Source organism: Poecilia reticulata, chromosome 2 (genome assembly GCF_904066995.2).
Source record: "Poecilia reticulata chromosome 2, P_reticulata-male-v2, whole genome shotgun sequence".
Classification (NCBI taxonomy): Eukaryota; Metazoa; Chordata; class Actinopteri; order Cyprinodontiformes; family Poeciliidae; genus Poecilia; species Poecilia reticulata.
The window spans coordinates 39,490,335-39,513,392 of NC_088831.1; the positions used below are offsets into that span (position 1 = coordinate 39,490,335).

General features: G+C 35.3%; 1 protein-coding gene across 2 annotated transcripts in view; it reads right to left on the bottom strand.

The window, feature by feature from the left end:
- Positions 1–10,016: 10,016 nt before the first annotated feature.
- The window catches only part of LOC103460357 (polycystin-1-like protein 2), a 48,042-nt gene continuing 35,000 nt past the window's right edge, over positions 10,017–23,058 (bottom strand). For both annotated transcript variants that reach the window (XM_081604565.1, XM_008402479.2), the window contains 4 exons: positions 22,828–23,038; positions 14,878–14,979; positions 14,561–14,692; positions 10,017–10,889 (listed from right to left, as the gene is read on the bottom strand). In XM_081604565.1, coding sequence (XP_081460691.1) covers positions 10,695–10,889; positions 14,561–14,692; positions 14,878–14,979; positions 22,828–23,038 — 640 coding nt within the window. In that variant the 3' untranslated portion in view covers positions 10,017–10,694. The remainder of the gene's footprint in view (positions 10,890–14,560; positions 14,693–14,877; positions 14,980–22,827; positions 23,039–23,058) is intronic.

Here is a 23,058-nt window from a genome sequence, read left to right on the forward strand (position 1 = left end):
TCTCTAAATATAGGATATATATATAAATCCATATATAGATGTGTATGTATATCTATATATCGATGTCAATCTATAAATATAGACCTCTCTCTCTCTCTCTATATATATATATATATATATATATATATGACTGTATGTATATATATATCTATATATATATATATATATATATATATATATAGATATCTGTATATCTTTATATTGATGTCAATCTATAAATATATACCTTTTTCTCTCTCTCTCTCTCTCTCTCTCTATATATATATATATATATATATATATATATATATATATATATATATATATATATATATATAGCTTTCTCTTTCTCTCCCTCTCTCTCCAAATATATGTATGTATGTATGTATGTATGTATGTATGTATGTATGTATGTATGTATGTATGTATGTATGTATGTATGTGTGTGTGTGTGTGTGTGTGTGTGTGTGTGTGTGTGTGTGTGTGTGTGTGTGTGTGTGTGTGCGCGTGCGTGCGTGCGTGCGTGCGTGCGTGCGTGCGTGCGTGCGTGTGTATTAATATACGTATACATATGTGTATGTATATATGCCTCTATATACATATAAGTCTATATATATATAGATATCTATGTATATCTATATATCGATGTCAATCTATAAATATATACCTTTCTCTCTCTCTCACTGTTTCACCATATATATATATATATATATATATATATATATATATATATATATATATATATATATATATATATATATTTATAAACGTACACATATATATGTGTATGTATATATATGACTCTCTATACACATATAAATCTATATATAGATATCTATATCTTTATATCGATGTCAATCTATTAATATATACCTCTTTCGCTGTCTCTCTCCATATATATATATATATATATATATATATATATACTGCTCAAAAAAATAAAGGGAACACTTAAACAACACAATATAACTCCAATATAACTCCAAGTAAATCAAACTTCTGTGAAATCAAACTGTCCACTTAGGAAGCAACACTGATTGACCCGACGAGGGTCCCCATTGTCAATCAGTGTAGATATGTATGTATTTCTATATACCGATATATACCTCTCTCTCTCTCTCTCTCGCTATATATATATATATATATATATATATATATATATATATTTATAAACGTACACATATATATGTGTATGTATATATATGACTCTCTATATACATATAAATCTATATATAGATATCTATATCTTTATATCGATGTCAATCTATTAATATATACCTCTTTCGCTGTCTCTCTCCATATATATATATATACTGCTCAAAAAAATAAAGGGAACACTTAAACAACACAATATAACTCCAAGTAAATCAAACTTCTGTGAAATCAAACTGTCCACTTAGGAAGCAACACTGATTGACCCGACGAGGGTCCCCATTGTCAATCAGTGTAGATATGTATGTATTTCTATATACCGATATATACCTCTCTCTCTCTCTCTCTCTCGCTATATTATATATATATATATATATATATATATATATATATATATATATATATATATATATATATATATATATATATATATATATATATATATATATATATATAAAGAGCTACAGCTACTGTTGTTGTTCATAGGTGTGGGTTCACTCCGGGTGCTCCGGCTTCCCCAATGTTCAACAACACCAGTACTCATCTTCATCCATTTTAAGATTTTTATTTGTAGTTCAAAACAGAAAATCAGGAAACCACATTTATTAATTAAATCGATATTTAGAGAAAGAAATGTAAACAGTGTGGAGCAAACTATTTGAATTGGGAAACATTTTGAAAAGCCTTTTTCTTTCTGGGTGAGAATTGGGATGGTCCTTCTGGGAACATCCCAATGTTTCTCATCCCAATCACCGAAGAACATCCCAATGTTCCTCAGTCACAGTTGAGTAACAGTTGGGCAGGCTACCCTTTTTTTATTTAATTCAAATCATTATCTGTGATAGCTAGATACAGGAGCAGAGCTATAGGGGGGCTTAAAGTCTGATTACAGATGGAGACAGTGCGCCCTCGCCTTTTCAGAAAGGTGTATGTAATGTTAAAGTTACTGTCCGTCAATGGAATATATAGTTGTCAGTCCCAGTGACTGTTTCACTCACGGTTTAGCCAAATGTCTTCCTGGGTAAAAATGAAACGAGAAAAGCGGCCCAAACTGCACTGAATCCCCCTCCCCCCTTAACAGTTTCCAGCTGTGCAGGTGATGCACGTGAGGGGCTCGGTCATTGGCCCCGCCCCCTGACGCTGACAGACCCTTGTTTGTCTTTCTGTCTGTCTGTCTCCTTTCATCATCATCATTTTATCATTACGCTACAGTTGCTTGTAATTTACACAAGATGGATATGGAGATGGCAGACGCTGCCCCAATCCGTCTGTCGATCTCCCGCTCCCTTCTTTCGTCATTCGTGAACAAGATCCCCAGATACTTAAACTCCTCCACTTGAGGCAGGACGACCCCCCTGACCCGGAGAAGGCACTCTACCCTTTTCCGGCTAAAGACTATTAAGCTGACGTGTCCTATCTTTTTTTTTTATTTCATTCAAATCATTATTTCTGGTTTTGATCATGAAAAGCAACAAACATACTTATTTCTAAATTTTTATTAAAACAATTTAAAGAACTCTCTTGAGCGTGTACATTTCTCGTTTATACAGGGATTTATTACAAGCTTAGTGTCAAACTCTGCAGCACAGCTCCAGACCTCTGAATTCTTGATTCAAAAATTTTATGAATCAGGAATGTTTTTGCATCAAAAGGTGAACCAACACATTATAAGATAGGTGATCGTAAATTAAGACCAGTTCATGAACTATTGGCTGTGTCTGGCTTCACTGGATTCTGTTCAGTCAGTTATGATCTCCAGCAGTCACATTACACACTATAAGTGTCACATTATGATAAATACATTAATTGCAAGTTATTGTTTTTTTTATACTAAGAGCAATACAGAAAATTACATGTTTTCTAATAGACAGTAATACAAATTAGGCTTGTTTTTATTTTAAATGTAATGTAAATTTATAAAATTAAAGAATGAATAAATCAGATTAATTATACCAAATTATTCTGTATTACATGATTGCATAAATGCGTTGTCACACAAATTGCATGACTTTTTACCCTGTGCTTTTTTAATCTCACTTTGGTGCAGCAGTTATCGTTTTCTTGTCAGTCCTTTTCAGGATGCAAATGCAAAGTAGCTCGGAAACCTTGCCAGTGACTGAACCGGGATTTTTATTTCGTGTAGAGCCCAGGGTGAACATTATTTGAGTTTGAGCCTTTGAGTTTTGCTGAGTTTGTTGAAATGGGTTTTAATGTAGGTCCTGATCAGGCAAAATATCCTGCCTGACATTTTTGTGCTCATCTACCCATTTTGGTTTGTCATCCCAGTTAAACACAAGTCAAGTAAAACTTAGTTGAAGCTTTGCTGCAAGAATATTTGTGTTTGGTGGTGTGGAAAATATATTTCTGGGAAGGTAAATAGCGATAAGAATGAAGAATGACGATAGGGATTTTGGGAGAAAGCTAAATGTTTTGCGTGTCATAATTTTGTTATACAAAAGCATAATACAGTTTATTTATATTGTACAATTTCCTGTCAGACGTAATCTCACTGCAATTTTCAAGCAAACGGCCCCTTATAAAATACATATACAGTTTAATATAGAATTAGCTTTTTCACCTGTTTCTGCAACAGCAAGTCTAGAGATTTTATTTGTGTCACATATTTAAGCAACAGGTCAATTCAAAATGCCTACAAGGTGATTTCTAATCTGAAAATAGACAAAGCTGAGGAGTGAGTACAGGGAGTTAAGCCTGATGCTTAACTGAACAACCATTTTATCAACTGAATACCTTTAAGAAGTTGCACTGTTTGATGGAGCTGCTTAATGTGATTTTTTTTTAAGTTGAAACTAGAGAGGAACTAAATGCCATAGTTGCAATGTTCCCAAGAGAGTTTCAGAAACCTCTATGGGCATTCTGACAACCATGCACGAATGTGTTCACTAATCTTACAGAACTGATACGCTGCCATCACAATCCTACGCATTTTGTCTAATGTCCAACATGTTGCCAACCTAATTAATCACTATGACTCACCAACAGACAATTGGTTCATGCCAAAAACACTCAGGGAACTCCCAGACTCCACATGATAGGAAACTCTCTGTGACCCACAGAACCTCAAGTTTTCAAAAACCATCAACATTCTGGCTGATTGGCATCACAGCAAAGTGTAATATCTCAGTTAGATTTAATGCATTTAAAAAAAAAATCCCAACGGAACTATATTAATCCAAGATCTATATGTCTTTTATATACCACATTGAAATGCATAGTTTTTCAGAATTGAGATAGCCTCTACTTCTATCAGAAATGAAGTTCCATTTGTGGTGCCTACAGATAATTTGACAGTTTCATTAAGTGTCTTGTGATAACTGCTTTTATGCACCGCAGAGGCTTGGTTTTCGATTAGCGACTAACTACCTCAGTCATCTTACTCATTATCGTTCTTCTCCTGTTTCCAGCCTGTCCTTTGCCCATGCGGTATCCATGGCATATAGATTCTAAAATTTTTTTTTTTTTTATTCTGCTCGGCTGATATTCCTCCTAATTAATTTCTTTAAAAGGTTCAGCCAGTTGTTTGCCTTTGATTCACTCTATTATCAGACTTTTTGTTCCATGTCTAAGTCGAGTTAGTTAATGTCTTCTTTCCTTCCAAAAATCTTCCAGAGATACCCAAGCTTCACTGAACTTCAGAGTAATTTCCAGTTCATCTTATTTCTCTAAGTTTTTTAAAAAAGATAATGCTCACCAGTTTCTTCAACTGTCTTAAGTGTTTTTGATCAATCTGAACTGAGATCTTCAGGCTTCACTCTCTCCTGATTTTTAAAAAAATCCAGAATATTCTTACCAGAAGAGAAAGGAGAGACACTTAGGACTGTTAAATATTTTTTCTCTTCCATATCTCGAGGTTACTACTCAGCCTCGTCCCAGTTAGACATTGTCTAAATACTCTGGTGTCAAGTAGGACATTTTGAACAGATCCATAAATATCTTTACTTCATTTTGCAAAGGGAGAGTGATTCTGTACATGTTCCTATTTTAACGGCAGGTGTTTTGGAGAAAGTATATCAAATTTTTCCACATATTGCTACTTATTTTTCCTCATCTTCAAAAATGTACTTATTGTAAATATGACTGTTTTGTTTTACCAGTTGAACTCTGGTTTAATATTTATAGTAAAATTAAAGGCAAAGCCTTTTATCTTCCATTGTTTTAATTTAAATCCAACCCTCTATTTATTTTATCAGATCTTGTGGATCATTAATCTACTTTGACATATATAAAGTAATTTTCTTTCTTCTTTTAAATTTTCACAATGTTTGCTTAATTTTTATTATGTCTTTGTCTGCATGTAAAGGTGACTAAATTGCACAGCATTGTTTGCCTGAATGTTTGACTCTGAAATAAAGGTATATTTTACCATAAATTATAGTCTTTTTGCAATTGTGATCTTTTGCTGCTTGACTGAAATGATGACTAGCATTACCAACTTTATTTCTATAATTCTTTGCAGTGTGACTCACCCCACCTCCATTTCTGCCTGCAGGAGCTATTCATTACAAAGGCATTGTTTCTTTGTTCAGCTTCATCTAATATATCACTGCCAGGGCAAACATGAAGTCTACGGTATTTTATTATCCTTTTGTGTCTATCCAATAAATTCACACAGAAATTCCACAAAGAGTTATAAATCACAATTACTGGTGACATTTTCTCTCTTAACTAAGCTGAAGGTGGGAACCCTGAGTTGAATGAAAGGATTTAAAAGAAAAAAAATATTTGTTTGACTTGATGACCGGCTGTTATTGAAGATATAATGTAATACATTACAGTATTAACATATTTCTACGAGTGTTGGGAAAACTATGATACTTGCATTAATTTGAAGTTTATCAAAACAAAAATCTGATTCAGCAGCAAAATATTGTCATGGCATGAAAAGCAGTGGATATAGTGTATACCAGTGTTTTTCAACCACTGTTCCGCGGCACACTAGTGTGCCGTGAGTGATCGTCAGGTGTGCCGTGGAAATTATTCAATTTCACCTACGGTACCGTATTTTCCGGACTATAAGCTGCTACTTTTTTCCTAAGCTTTGAACCATGCGGATTGTAGCCCGATGCAGCTTTTCTGTGTATTTTTCTTCAACCACCAGGGGGCTCTCTAGCAGGAAGTGAATCTTTAGAAGTCAAAATTGTAAATCAAAAGAAGAACGTGCTAATTTTCATTTAGAACAACCACATGCTAGCAGCAGGCACGACGGATAAATGTTTTCAAACTCATATCATGCAGCTTTTAAGTTGAGGGCTGTCGATCTGGCACTACAGGAGGGAAATAGAGCCGCTGCATTTAAGCTCGGTGTGAACGAAACCATGGTTCGGCTTTGGAGACGGAGTGCTGCGTCCAGCAGATTTATTAGGACGCCGCCCTCTGCTGGGTCCTAATGGAAAACCGAGAGCAGCTTCCATCTCCCCTCAACCCCCCCTATTCAAGAGACTTTGATAAGAATGACTATATATGTAATATAGGCGTCTACAGAGTATTTTTGTTTACATTTTTGGTTGGTGGTGTGCCTCGAGATTTTTTCAATTAAAATAATGTACCTTGACTCAAAAAAGGTTGAAAAACACTGGTGTATACAATCATGAATCAGTTGTTTTACGTTAATGTTTTAAGATGTTTTTCTGTTATTTTCAGTATTTTTCTGGTCCGTATTTAAAGGGAGGTGAGGAATGTGGACACAGCTGAACCACCATGGCTGAGATTGTTGCAACTAATTGCTTTGTCCAATGTTTTTGCATGTAAACGTTTGAATTGTGTTAAGAAAAGATCAACCCTGAGGGTGAGTGGTGTTATGTATGGAACATTGTATTACACTGAAATGCATGTGTCCTGGGTTGCTATGGTTACCCATCACAGCCAACTACGGGTCTCTATGTGTCTGAGTGTCCAGATCAAGAAAAGTGTGAGAAAATTGAGATTCATGATTGTTTGTAGTTCCACATATTTTCGTTCCCAATAAGACTTGCAGCCCTGATGTGCTTTGCCAATTTAGAAACTATTTATGGTATTAGAAGACATTGTATTAGGAAATAAAGAGTAAAAGACAAACTCTGTTTTGTGACCTTCTCTGTATGTTTTGCTCATGCAGGGAAGAACTGTAAACAGAGACAAAACACTTAAAACATCAAATTCATTGAAAGTGAACCAGTTCTACAAGCTTCAGAAGGAATTTATAGTAGCATTAAATTATGTCTTAAGTGCAGACTTTTATGAAACAACTACAAAACCAAATTAAATCCATTACTTCAATATGCATTTTATAAATATCACTGTGAGTTTTATGGCAATATTCACCCACTGAGAGACAAAATAACCTCCAGCTCTCTTGGCTGGCCTGTGACATGCAGGCAGCACACTGTCTTGGTTTTTCTCAGCAAGACTGTGCTGTTTACAATTTGGCATTAAGGGTTATGACAGACTCGTGGACTTGGTTTTTCGTCACAATAACAAACATGAAACATTTTTTTCTAATTACTGTCTGCTGCTGTCTTAATTATTGATGCACATGGCCTTTGATTTGTGCTTATTCCTCAGCAAAATGGCAACCGTGTGCTGAAACATTGAAAGGTCGTACACATATAGTGGAAAAAAACAAGACTCCAGTAATTGCAATGATTTGTTATACTCTGATATGACCACTTTTCTGTGGGGTTTGTTAAATTGAGAGTTTTGCTCAATATTAACAACACAGAAAAGTAGTAGTTAATTATATTAACTCTCAGGCTTTAGTACTAAATTCTCCATGGCTCTCATTAAAAATTACCAGTGAAAATTAATGAGTATAGTGAGTAAAGCAACTTGTTCTTAGTTTCTTTTTTTTTTTGTAAGACATTAAAAATGTATTTTCATGAAACTGATACTTAGTGGGTAATGTGTATATTTTAGAATAGGGTAAGATACTTCCAGTGACAATATATGATATTTATTGTTTATGGGTCAGCTGATAAGAAATAACATAAGAACATCAAAGCTTGTGAACAAACAAGAGGTCTCACTTTCACATAAATTTGTACTATTTTGGTAAAAAAAAAAATTGTTCTGTGAAGTTATTTGTATTGATAGAGTATTAAAGATTTTAATCAAGTAAGTGAAGTTACAGTCATATTACTGAAGTAAAAGTAAAAATACAGAGAAGGAAAACTACTCTCAAAGATAATTTTTTTCCAAAAGTTATCTTTGGAAAGATAACAGCTGACTTGTTACTCAAGGCAACTGAATAACTGCAGCTCGTTAGTATCCACCTTTGATTTTACCTTTATGTTTCTGCCGTACCAAATTGTTTCCCAGTATGACACAGATATTTAAAGAGAGATACTTAATTTCTTTGTGAATATTGTGCATAATGATAGAAGGAAAATATACAGCTCTTAATGAAGAGACCACTGCACTGAACCCCATTGAAAACATCATGGTTATTCCACAAAAAAATTGATTTCTGAACTCTTTCTGAGTTAAAACATCAATATTGTTTGTAAAAGAATATGAACTTTTGTGAGGTCTGAAAGCACTGCATATTTTTTGCTATGTTTGCTCATTTCTCATTTTCTGCAAATAAATGCTACATTTTTGCTTGGAATTTCAGAGACATGTTGTCAGTAGTTCATACAAAAAAGAACTATCTTCACTTTAAACATATAGCTATAGAAAGTAAAATCAGTTAACATGGTGATTTTAAGTGGTCTCTTAATTTTTTCCAGAGATGTATTTTTTTTCTTGCCTCTTATTCCGTTGACTGCTTATGTACACTGTGACCAGTATGTGTCACCCTGGTAGATTTTCTTTGGGGGTAAAGTTTGCATTGTGAATATTAATTTTTTACAATCAACAGAAACATCTCTGTGGACAAAACCCAATGGTGCCCATTTATTTACTCAACTGCCTAGTTGTACTGTTTTAATACAGAAATTTCATGTGCTATAGGAAGAAAAGGTCCATATGGAAATGGCTTCCAGTCTTTGCTTCAGAGGGACGTGACCGGACTGCACAGAGCCCCAACCTGAACCCTGTCCAACACTGTTGATGTGAATACATAAACCGGGCCCTCGGTGACTGACCCCACCTCACTAATGCTTTAGCGACAGGCAGAGACAAATCCTCTCAGCCAAGTTATAAAAGCAGCAAATTAATACCTCTGGTTTTGGAATGGACTTGCTTTCAATTGTCAAGCGATTACTGCCCCTCTTTCAATGTCACTCAACAGAACCAGACCTGCACAGTAAATATATGGATGGACAAAATTACATTTTTCTGGTAAACATTACTTTCCTCCAGTGCGCACTTGATTTTAAAGCTGTTACTAGAGAAGAAATAATGAAAAACAAAAAAGCACAACTACGATAAAAGTTAAAAAAGATGTATAGTTTGTGACATCTGAGTGCTCAGTCTAAGCACTTTAAGGTCTTGAAGTTGAATATTTTCTTTGATATCAGATGTCTTTTATAATATGGCATTCACTTATCTCTCCCTTTACTTACCAATCAAGTATGCCAGCTTTTGGTACATCACATCCTGATATTATGCAGCAATGAGGAACATACATACAGGACCTGAGTTTTAAATGCCTTCACTGTGGAAAATGTTGATGAGAATTACAACAAATTCAAATTTAGAAATTTACCCTAAAATGTAGGTGTAGTTTTCCATTGGAAATTTAATTACAGGTTTTTTAAAAGTTCCCTAAAAATACAATTACTGCCACCCCCCATAAAATAAAATAAAGCCAATGTATAAGTTTATTAGTAATCTGTGCATTTATATTTTCCTGGGATTAGGAAAGCAATGTGTGCTATGTGAATGACACACAAGATCATTCTCATCGCATTCTTTAAACTGAGGAAGACAAGAAAACATACTTAAACTTTTGCATATCTACAGCAAGTTTAATATGATGAGTTTGACAAACAAGCCCCAGAAGGTGACCCACATTTATCAGTAAGCATGATTATGGAGGTAAAAAATGTCTAAAGTTCCTACTGTTACTGCAAACAAGGCCATTTTTAAATAACATAAACATTTAAACAGTTGTTTAGATGTGGTTTAAAAAACGTGAGAAGAATGCAACCAAACTTCACCCGATGTATGACCTCCTGCATTTTTATTAAAGTCAACAAATATGCTCATTGCTATGAAAATAAAGAAACTAGCAAATGAATCTGTTGGGAATTATTCTGAAGCAGATGAAAAACTAACAAAGATGAATGAGGTCATTGAGATCCTGCAAAAAGCAGCTGCTGTGCTGGTCAGCACAGAACGTGAAACAAAGGAGTGAGACGCTTTCTAAAATTCATTCACTTCAGTGCCAGTAGTACTCTGAATAACTTATTCAAGCTTTACTGAACAACTTTTTGAATAGAATATTCAGTTTTTTCTACTTCATACTAAAAGCCCAGAGGATCATATAAAAAGAACAAGCAGCAGAATAAGGAGAAGTGCATATCTAATCTATAGAGTAAAGTTTAGAATCATTCTTTAATGTAACAAGTAAAAACAAAAGAGGAAATTACTGCATAAAATCTTGACATGCATTTCCTGTTCATTTAGTTGTCAGACTTTTGATAAATGTTGTCTTCAGCCGAGGTGCTGGTAAGAATATTCCTGTTGTTATTAAGGGTCAAGTTGCTGCTGCCCTCTCCGTCAGGCTCCACGGCGTCTTTTCCACTTTTATATCTGATACCAAACAGGTTGCAGAGTTTGTTCAGCAGGAGGTCAACAATCTCTTCTTCTTCAGAGGGCTGGGCCAGAAGAAAGAAAATCAGAATCACTTTAAAAACAAAAACAACAAAAACACTGGCACAGGCATGAGCCAGCACACTTTGGACCAATAACTTTGATTCTTACTCTTTGGTTTTCAGACACTGGAAACGCTAAAACTGCCAGTTACATTTTGTAGTAAAAATCTGAGCCCTTTTCAACTGAAACAATGCTGACGTCAGAAGACACTCTTATTGTTGTGTTACACACGAGCCTAAGAGCCAAGCTGTGATAAAAATGTTTTAGGAACTTATCAGCTACCATTTGAATTTATGATTTGAACACAATGTTGACTCTGACCTTTGTGCAAATGCTTTTAATATAAGCTTTGGATCCTGCTTTTCACAACAAAATGCAGCAATATTGAGAAGTGGGACTTAATATCAGAGCATGTTATGAGCTAATTTGGGAGACCTTGCATACTCAAGTTCGATTCACATGTGCAATAATGAGATACGAGATGAAATTATACTAAATGGAAGAGAGAAAGGAAAAAGCTGCATAACACACAAACCATTTTGCAAGCCACTGATTTCAATAAAATGTTTGGGAGTTCCTGTTAATAATTATGATAGTTTTATTGTGATCTCCTGCAATAGGAACAGGTAATGTTTTCAGACAGCAACGACTGTCTAGACAGCTGCAATTACGCCAGAAAACAACATTACAGAACACTGCATTCAACAGATTGCCTCATAAACATAAATAATGCTATTTCTGGCTCAAAAACATCCAATGACAACATTTATCTAAGATTATTTATCCAAAATAAAGTTTAATATAAAACAATAAAGAATTTTGTGCATTTGACAATTTAGACAAAGCAGAAATGTCAGAGCATTTTAAAATAAAATAAAAACTATTACACGAGGAGGAAATCATGATTAATTCTTGCTGAGTTCTTGTTCATACTTTTGTATTTAAGACTTTTTCTTTACATAAGGAAAAGTAGCAATTTTCACAAAGTACATAAAGTGGTGTGAAAGTGTTTGCTACCTTCCTGATTTCCTTGTTTTCTCAGTGTTTTAGAAAGTCTAACCAATTTAAATATTAGTTAAAGACAACACAAGTCAACAAAAAAATTGATTTTTTAAGTTAAGGTGTTATCAAGTGATAAAAAAAAAAAATCCAAATCTACATGACCCTGTGTGGAAAAGCAATTGTTGCTCACACCTTCTTCTGGCCTATGGCTAATTCTCCATATAGGACTCTGCCATTGAATGCTAAGGCTAGTTAACATAGCCACAGATTATGGCAGATAAACAGTTTTCTGTAATAAGTTGTTTCTCCACCATTAGCACATTGAGCAGACCATACACAAGTGTGATTGACAGTGCTAAGACCTTCCTCCTGACTCTGATTGGTTGTTTCTGACCGAGCTGTTTATTTTTGCAGATGGCAGTAGGACCGCAGGGGGAAGGCACAACGTAGTGACAGTTTTCACAAATATGTCAAAGCATAATTCATATTAAAGTTCAATACTGCAGCCATAATATAATGAGAGAGCTTTTTAGTTCCTAATACTGTCTCTGCAAACTAAGGCTTTAGCGGATAATGCAGATGAGCAAATGCCAAGAAGATCCTACCAGCTAAACGTGTTCAGAATAATCAGATTAACAAGAAATGATGGGCGGTAGGTATCAACTGAAGAAGTCTGAACGTTGATAATGAATTCAAATGTTTTTCAACAAAATGTTAGTCTGATGGTATGCACTGTTATTTGAGTGAGTTATAAAAGATTTGTCATGTTAAAATAAGCTTGGAAATTATTTTCAGTTACATTTTTCTTTAAAGCACAAAAATCTGGCATTTTAAGAGAAGTGTGTAGAATTTTGTGATGCAGTATTTTTACCTTTAAGATAAGTTTTTGGTTCAAATCGACCCGCATCAGCCACCATCTGACGACACAGCAGTTTTCTCCTGTTCTCCAGTTAATGCAGGTCAGCTGGTGAACCAGAGTGCTTGTTGCTAATTTCACTCTTAGGTTTGGCGGCAATCAAACTTTAAACTATAGCTGATTCTCCAAAGCAGTGTTTATTGACTTTGCTGTTCTTCCGTATGTATCACTAATGAAACTTGTTATAAAAGATAAATGTAGTGACAACAGAATGCAGTAGGGACCACAAAACATGTTTTTTTTATTGGTCCTTCTACTGGCTTGATTTGAACAAAAGTTATTACTTTATCCACTATTGTTCCGATTTATTTCTTTACTTCTACTCGTTAAAAAAACTGACAGGAACTGTTATTTCATTTTCAACTAGTCCACATCACAGCATATTTTGGAAATATTAATCTTTCTTTGCTAACAGCTTAAAATGATTAGTTCCCTACACTCTTGTGTTGTTTTGACAATTAAAATAAGAAAATGAAACACTTAATTTAATTAAATTATATGTCGTTGCTTAAAAATATTTTTCTCTTCAGTAAGTAAACTATCTGGAAAAGATATATTTTCACATGGAAACATAAAAATGCTTTATGGTGAGCCTTCGCCATTAAGCTAGCACAATATTGAAAATAATCTCTAAGGATTTAACAGAAAAAACTTTCTGAATCAGTGATCTTTTGAAAAGTTATGACTTTTTTCATAACTAACCCATTTTTATTCACAACCATTTAGACCTTTCTAGACTGCTATTAAAAGTCTTATATTTACAGAACAATGGTAGCAATCATAATGAAAAATTATTATTTATGACTGGTTATTACAATTCTTTAAGCTTTAAGATTTCCAACAAAGAAACTAAACCTTTTTTATTAGAAAAAGGTGAGGGAAGGTTAATGAACAACAGAACATCAAAGAGCCATTTATTCACAGATCAATTGTTGGTTTAAGCAGAACAAACTGGTGGGTGAAAAAAATGAAATTGCAGCTTTGTACTTTGGGCAACTTTAATAGGGCAGAATGAGGAAGTGAAATGTTAACTAGCATTTGATTTGTGAACCGTGAACATGCATTCTTAAAATTAATTAAAGTTTTAAGTAGAGTCCTCGGTTTTCCCAGGTTTATGACTAATATTCTAGTTTCTGTCTCAGGCAGATGCTGTTGAGTTACAACATAACGAGCATCTGTCAGGATGGCCCACCTTCTACCTTCAAAACAACTCTGATGAGTTTGAAAATAACATTTTGGATGCGTTGACTACTGCCTAGATAATGGAAACAGGTTCTCTGTTGCTTGCTTTTCAAAGGTGAAACCATTTTTTATTCGTTAGGTTTCAAGCCCGGTTCAGTTTTGTGTTTTGAGTTCTTTCTTGCACAGTTTTCAGATTTTAATGCACTTTCTCTCTGATCTACAGTTGTTGGAGAATTTATACTGTAAAGGCCGTGCAAAGACTGTGACCGGACTTTTAAAGAAGTTTGAATTAGAAGTGTTAACATAATAAAGCAGAGCTACTTATGATGCATGCATAATCAAAGGTACGGCACCCAGAAATCAACTGGTGATGGAAACAGGCCAAATTTCCAATGATCAGTGATTGGCTGATTAATAACTCAGAAATCATATTTTTTCTTCTCAGAGAATTCACCACATGTAGCTTCTAACATATTGTACTTAAATTTTGTTTAAGTACAATGATTAAACTCAGATATTTCAAAATGAGATAAAAACAGTTAACCAAGTAAAGAATTAAAACATTTGTGTTACCTTGTGATACATTTGCTCCAAGTTTAGCGATACAAGAATCACTGAAATGAAGAGATTTAGAACCACAAACGTCATGAAGACAATACAGGAGCCAAACAGCAATCCGCCGAGCACCGGGTGACTGTCCAAAACCTGGGAAATGATTCAGCTGAGTAAAGCATCTGAGTAAACATTGTTTTTTATTTTAGAATAATGCAGTTCAGTGGATCAGACAGAGTGCACAGTTAATTGTAAAACATCAGACTGAATAATGGATTAAATACAGTTAATCTGAAACACCTAAATGAGTCAAAAATATAAAAAATTACACCGTTTACCTGGTCATAGTTGAAGATGCCTATCTGCAGACTGATGATGGTCAGAAGAGAATCTAAAAAGGTTTTGTAAGATGAAATCTTCCAGCCATAAATCACGTTGCTCTGAAAAGATGACATGTGACAATCGACACATGAAACTCTGAAATTATTTAAGACAAATTAAATTCTTAAAACGGATCATTTAAAAGTAATTTATTAAAACAACAATGTTTTTCTTTAAACACATTAAGTACAAATAAAGAATAACTTACAAATAAAAGTAGAAGTTGGAAATAATCAATGTTTTGTGTCCAGGCAATAAAACTAAATAATTAAAGGTGCTTGAAGTTTTTATTGCATTTTTACTCATTTTTCCATCAGTGTGGGTCTAAGGAGGAAACATCAATATTTTCATCAACTAATTCAGAATGAGACAATGCAGGTGAGGGGGGTTTCAGTACAGATTGTGCAGGTTTGTGCTATTTTATGAAATAATTGTAATCAGAATCAGTGCTCTGTTTACATATCCTGGCAAGTGCAATCAAAAGGAATCATGCTCCCAAAATCATAAATGTGTGTTTTGTATTCAAGTTGATACAACAGCAGCTCTGAAGCTTGAAGTTGTTTTTAATGAGTCCGGATGTCATATTTGAGAAATATTATAAACCTCTGCCTGCATGCTTCCCTGCCTCTCCTCTGTTTCCTCTGTTTTCAATGTAATGCCTGAAAAACTCGACTTATCTTGCTCTAAGATATGAAGAACTTTGAGCTGCACACTTCCATATAGTCATATATATATATACATATACACATATATGTGTACATTTATAAATACACACACACACACATATATATATATCTATATACAGTATACATACACATATATGTGTATGTTTATAAATACACACACACACACACACTATATATATATATATATATATATATATATATATATATATATATATATATATATATATATATATATAATGATCTATATATATATATATATATATAGCGAGAGAGGGAGAGAGAGAGAAAGAAAGAGGTATATATTTATAGATTGAACTCAATATATATAGATATCTATATATAGATGTATATGTATATAGAGAGGAATATATATATATGCGTATATAAATACAACACATACATAATATATATATGGAGAAAGAGAGAAAAAGAGGTATATATTTATAGATTGACATCGATATATAGATATAGATACACATCTATATATGGATTTATATACATATTTATAGAGAGAGGCAGATATGTATTCATGTATGTACACTGCTCAAAAAAATAAAGGGAACACTTAAACACTTAAGTGAACACTAAAGTGTTCCCTTTATTTTTTTGAGCAGTATATATTTGAGCAGTATATATAAATACGTACGTATGTTTGTTGTTTATTTAATACCACATGACTGTTTTTTTAATGATGTAAAGCACATTGAAATGCCTTGCTGCTGAAATGTGCTATACAAATAAAATTTGATTGATTTATTGATTGATTACCCAGAAAGATAGCTTTCTAAATTTTTCCCTGTTTGTAGCGGTTTAGACTCTAAAATCCTCTTTTTGTTCCACGTTGTTTTCATTTTCTTTCTCTAAATTTCCCTTTAATTAAAAATTTTGGTTTTCTGATTTTCTTTTTCGAATTAGAAATAAACATCTCACAATGGATGAAGATGACTACTGATGTCGTTGAACGTGGGGGAAGCCGGAGTACCCGGAGTGAACCCACACCTACACGGTGAGACATTTCCCACCGTGCAGTCCTGTCTTTTGAATATTAAAATGTCCAATTAAAAATCACAGTAGCTTGTTTTCAAATTACCGGCAATCACCAAAACACACGTGGCCCCGCCCCCCTTTTAAATATAATCTACTTTAGACATCAGTTTATGTCTAAGCTGGGTGAACTTTGCATCTCTTTTTGAACCGGTGTAGAGGTTGTGGAGTTAGAGCTTTTTTTATTCGCTTCCACAGTGATTTCTTTTTCTTGGGGTTCTCTTCTCCTTCAGAAATACTGTTCTCCTCAGCAGATTGCAGTTCTAATTCCTGAGGTGGAGTTTGGACTTCATCTTTGTTTAATGCAACCTTTGTTTGTGGAAGCGATGTTTCCTGATTTTCCATTAGGAGTGTGGACTCCTCCTCTCTGGAAACTACATCAACTTCAGGTGTTACGTCTTCTGAAACTGTCTCAACTATTGTCTCAGCTTGTTCTATGTTTGCTCCAGAAACGTTTTCCTTACAGACGCTCTCCAGTTCAGATGCATCTCTCTTCGCTGCCTTTCTCTTGATCTTACGTTTAGCTTTCTTTGAACGCCTTTTCTCAACCGGGTGGTCTCCATTTTGTTGTGTTATGGAGACTGTTTCTTCTTCTATCGCCCCCCTTTTAAATATAATCTACTTTAGACATCAGTTTATGTCTAAGCTGGGTGAACTTTGCATCTCTTTTTGAACCGGTGTAGAGGTTGTGGAGTTAGAGCTGGCTAAATGGCTGGTTCATTTGTGAGAATCTCGTTTTCAATGGCTTCTGCCTGGTCTCCAACTATTTCTAGTACTGAAACTTCTTTTTCATTTTTGCTGTCACCAGAAATGTTTTCATTACTGGCCGCTTTCAGTTCAGATGCATCTCCAGTCGCTGCCTTTCTAGTGATCTTACGTTTTGATTTCTTTGAACGCCTTTTCTCAACTGGGTGGTCTCCATTTTGTTGTATTATTGATTGACGGACTGGTTCCAAGTAATATCTGGTTTCAGGCACATCTATATCCGTTTGGACTGACACACTTTGGTAAACTGGTGAGGTGTCTTGAGATTCGCTCTGAGTCTGAACTGAAACCATAGTACTCTTCCTCTGTCGTCTCTCCGAGAGTAATTTGTTTGTCAGATCTTTTAGCTTTTTAAGTTCAGCATTTAGTTTCTGATTTAAATTGAACATGTCATCGAGCTGTTTCATTAAGAATTTTTGTACTTCCATATGTGCCAATTCAGACTCCTTATATTTGGCTTCACAGGAGCATTTTACTTGCCTTGTCTTTTCTGTAGAGTGGGGCAAATTCTCAATTTTAATTAAACCCTCTCCTTGAACATTTTCTTCTGTTTGATTTTGTGTCTCCTGCGTTTTCAAGATGGGTTCCTCTTTGGTGACCAGCTGTGATGCAGTGTTCTTAGGATGACCTTCCTTTTTCATGGACGCTACCTCATCATGTTCTTCAGCTGGCATTGAAACATTTAGGGCCTCAATATTCTGAGCAAAAAAACTTACATCTATGCAAGGTTCAGACGTTGGGAACATTTTCCACAATGTCTTTTTTTCTCTTTTGGGCAAACCTGCCTGGTGACTTTGATTTTCAGACAGAGGACCGTTGATTTCACTGTTTGCAGCAAAAAACGTCAGATCGATGCAAGCATCTGGCTCAGGGAATGATTTCCACAACAATGGGGTCTTCTTGTTGCGCTTAGACTTTGACTGTTTCTCCCCTTTCTGGTTGATTTTCTTCTGTGTTTCTGTGACGGATTTCTTTTCGGTCACCGGCTCTGTTGCAGAAATCACAGTGTTCTTAGTAGAACTTTTCTTTTTCATGGACGCTACCTCATCATGTTCTTCAGCCGGCATTGAAACATTTTGGACCTCAATATTCTGAGCAACGTCTTTTTTTCTCTTTTGGGCAAACCTGCCTGGTGACTTTGATTTTCAGACAGAGAACCGTTGATGTCACTGTTTTGAGCAAAAAACGTCAGATCGATGCAAGTACCTGGCTGTGGGAAAGATTTCCACAACAGTGGGGTCTTCTTGTTGCGCTTAGTCTTGGATTGTTTTTCCCTTTTCTGGTCCATTTTCTTCTGTGTTTCTGTGACAGATTTCTTTTCAGTCACAGGCTCTGTTGTAAAACTAACAAGTTCCTCTTGGCAAATCTCCGTTTTAAAGGAATCCTCCTGATCACCTTCTTCTTCAGGGAGAGAAGTGTTCTGATTGATAATTTCAGTGCTGGACTTCGAAGACTCTTCCTTCTCTTGTGTCTCCTTCAGTATGAAGATCGATTCCTGTTCAGTAACCAGTGAATCGTCTTCCGTTCCAGTACTTTTAGCTGGGGTCCTTGGTTCAGCGGGGCCATATTTCTCCAACCACAAGGACCACTGTATCATTTTCACCTTCATCTTGTTACGTCTCCTCTTTGGTGGCTGTTCCTCAGACTTAGAGGGCTGTTCTTTCTCTGTTGTGTGGACTGTCTCCTGCTCTCTACCAATAGACTCTTCTACACTGACGTTCTGCTTTTTGATATTTCCAGCAGAAAGCTCTTGGTCAGAGGGGATGTCTTCCTCCGAACAGGTGTTAAGTGGTACCTCGTTGTTCTCGTTGGACTCACTCCGGGGTGGCTGTTCATCCCCTTTTTCATCCACTTTTTGCAGTGCTTTGGCGCTCGATCCATTTTCAAGCACCAATGAAGAGTCCTGCTGTTCCACGTTTTCAGTTGACGTCTTAAGCTCCTCAGATCCATGCAGCGCCCACCAGGCTGTAAATGACATCTTCTTCTTCTTGCGCTTGAGTGGCTTGGGTGGCTGTATTTCCCTCTCGTCTATGTTGTCGGATGCTACTTCTTCGATTGTACTCTGGTTGGACTCCATTTTAACTTTTGCTTGCTCTAAGGTAGATCACTTCTCTAGAAACTCAGTAGATTTCAAAGTTGAAAATCCTACTATGTACTGCTAAGTAACTTCTCACGAGAAACTATCGACAACGGCTGCTAACAGGTTGTGATGAAAGTAGATGGATGTGACGAGCTTATATAATCGCTGGTGATGTCAGAATTCTGCCTTTGGAGTTGTATTGTGATGTGTGTTTGATATTCAGAGTGGGATACTCTGACAAATTTTTTTTATTAACACGGCGGATGCGCGGCAACCTGACTGCAGAAAGAGTAGGCGGGCTTTTAAATTGTCATTGGTTGCCATAGTTACCCACCATTACCTTGTTGTTTGAGAAGGACTTTGCTGCAGTAAACAGAAAAGGTCGGGGACAGACCACTGTCAGTCTCACACTGACAGTTATTTGGAAATGGGACCAATGCACTCCGTAATTGAAGGGAGGCGCTATTTCCTACATTATCTACGGCCTCCCGTTTTTATTTTCTTTTGAAATCTGGGATATAGCTTCATCTTTAAGGAGTTTCACTCTCAGCATGTATTTGAACTTCTGTCTTTTATTTACTTCAACACAGCTCACAGTTTTTAACAAGTTCTGTAGCTTTCTGTGTACTTCTAAATCTACTCCTTAGATGAACCTTTTCAGGCCTACTACTGCCTCTAGTGGCATAGGAGTGAAAGCACAACTAATTTAATTACGTCACTAAATGAGAATACCACAAAGTCTTAATTATTTTATTATTAATTCTGGCATTACCTCTTGTTCAGCGCCCCACTGTATGCGCTGCATACAGTGCATACCCGTTTTTGGCGCCACTGCCTATGAATCATAACAAAAGGAAATATTTCATTATTAATCAGGCACCTGCAGAGAGGGGAGCTGGGGGTGCTTGAGCACCTGCCCTTTTTGCTCCTTGCCCCCAAGTGCCCTTTTGGTCAATTTTTTTATTTTTTATTTTCTAAGCCCTCTTGTGACACATAACATGTACTAAAATTATTATTATTGTTATTATTATTATTTTATTTAAAAAAATTTTGTACAACATAATAAGCCCTCTGATCACCTTTGACCTTTTGCCCGTGACTCATGACGCAGTTGCCTCTCGCGCAGTGAGATAAGGCGGCTAACTGGAGCTGAACGTAGTGAACGTTCCAGATTACAGAACAGTTTTTGGTGAACTTGTCAGGTGACGGAAAACGTTGAATGTATCGTTTCTGCTTCAGCTCAGAGTCGCGGTTTAAGCAGAGAGGTAATGAAATACAACAGACACTGACAGGCCTCTGTGTCTGTCTTTCTCTGATGAACTACTGAGCGGGAGGAAACAGCCAGGTGAGGAGAAACTGTTATCTATCGATTCAGTATTTTTATCATACAGACATTAGGCTGTTGTTGTTGTGCTATAAGCTAGCTGCTAGCTAACGATTTTGCTAGCAAAGCAAGATAACTAAAAGCTTCTTCCCTGTACCGTTACAGGGTACAGGGAAGCGGTCATTCTTTAGTATTTAATATGCAATAAGGGCACATCGCCCGTCCAAAACCGATTATCTCCATAATAGAGATATGTCCGATCTTCTAATTTCCTCTGCTTAATGTACATTGCATTTATTCTGGCGTTAGGTAAATGTATCTTGAAGCAAAATAACACTTAAATAAAAGTCCAACAAGGATATTCATTTAGAATTAGAAATAACTCACCCTGAATTACCATGATAGATATAATGTATGTAATAAAAGTGACATTAATAAAGGGGAAAAACTCAACAGAGACTTTAAGTTTATGGTCTGGTTTGCAGAGTATGAAGTTATTTTTTTCCCCAATTATTCAATGGGAGGAAAAAAAACTAACCTCAGTTAAGTAAAATAAAATTGTAATCAAAACTTTTGGAATTGTAAGGATTTTTAAAAAAAACAAATCGTTTTGTTTAAAAAACTTTTTAATTAAATAACTAATTTTTGTCTTGTGAACATAAAAAGTTATTTGCCAAACATAAACCTTTATTTGCACACATCAGAAATCTTTGAAATCTTTTATTGCAATTTTGGGCCCTGCCCACAACATCATGTGAGAATCACAAGCAAAACTTTGAGTCACAAACAAAACCTTAGAATATTTCTGACAGGCAAAATAAGTTTGTTTTGCAAAAAAAAATTCACTTCATGAGACAAATGTGTGATTTAAATGTTTAAAAAAGTTTTTTAAGCAAAACTCAGTAGGCTTTTCTCATGGTGACATACATGAACAATTAAATATTAGTTTTTTTTTTATTTTGTTTTTTTTCTGCAGTTCTATGTTAAAGTTTGATGCAGCTCTGCTTTCCTGAATGGACCATCTTCATCTCCACTGCAGCAAACAGGCACCTCTTTGTTTTATAGATTACAGTCACTAAAAGGTTGCACTGTGCCCTTGTTTATATTTTTAACTGTGTAATTATGTAAAGACAAAATATGTCTGATGGTCCAGCTCTGATTTACATATCTTGCTAAATTGCGGGTTTGAATATTGCAATACTTTCCTATAACAAAATAGACCTGCAGAAAGAAATTACTAATAAAATATCTTACATATGCATAGTTGTATGCTCTATGTAGAGATTCTCCTTAGCTTTGATTGTATATCTCACAATTTTGTAATTTATCATTGTTTATTAAACTTTGAAAGCTGAGAGGCTGTTAATATTCTGTCCTAAAATACGGTTGGATGTGCCCTTTTTTTTTTCTTTTTTTTTTTGAGCACCTGCCTCTTTAGTGGTCTGTGCACGGCCCTGCGTATACCGATCTCTATGTGCAAGGGGCCCAAGAATATTATTGGTATGTTTACCCTGGATTTTTGTCTGCTGTTGTCACAATTTTGAACCAGTAAAGCCTCCATGCAGAAAATGTGTGCAACTTTAAAGCAGTGATGACTTTGTTCTATCACGTTATACTCTTGATACAATCCAAAAGTCCTTTTCATAACCTTGCACAATCACACCCATATTCAGATTTTTTTAATGTAATAATACAGACTTAGTCAAGCAAGAAAGGTAAGAGTGAAATTAGCATATTTGTTCAATTACGATCATCTCCTGCAATGTGCAAATTGCATATCAAAACTTTCTAAAAGAAACATATACAAATTAAGTAACTTAAATTTGAATTGTTTTATCTCTAATATTTATTTGGATGGGGACAGGTTTGGAGAAGAAGCAGATTTTTTTTTTACTTCAACTTACAACACTAATTATGTCTTTAATTATAATTTTCAAAAAATCCATGCCAGTTCATCTAATTAGCCAGGAGGGATTATTGCGAGATGAAAATTTCGCAAGGTACTCACTGCAACTGAGTACGCCACTAGCGTGATCACAATGATGAGTAGAAAACTCGAGATGTCATTCCATGCTCGATGCAGTGCAGCCGTGATCAGGTTCATCTTGGGGTTCAGTCTGAGAAGGTGCCACAGTTTGACAGTGGACAGAAGAACCAAGAAAGCAACCAAATACTGAAGAACTGAGTCAGCTGCAGCAGTTTCACAAAAACTGGCAAATCTAGAAGGGCAGAAACAGGT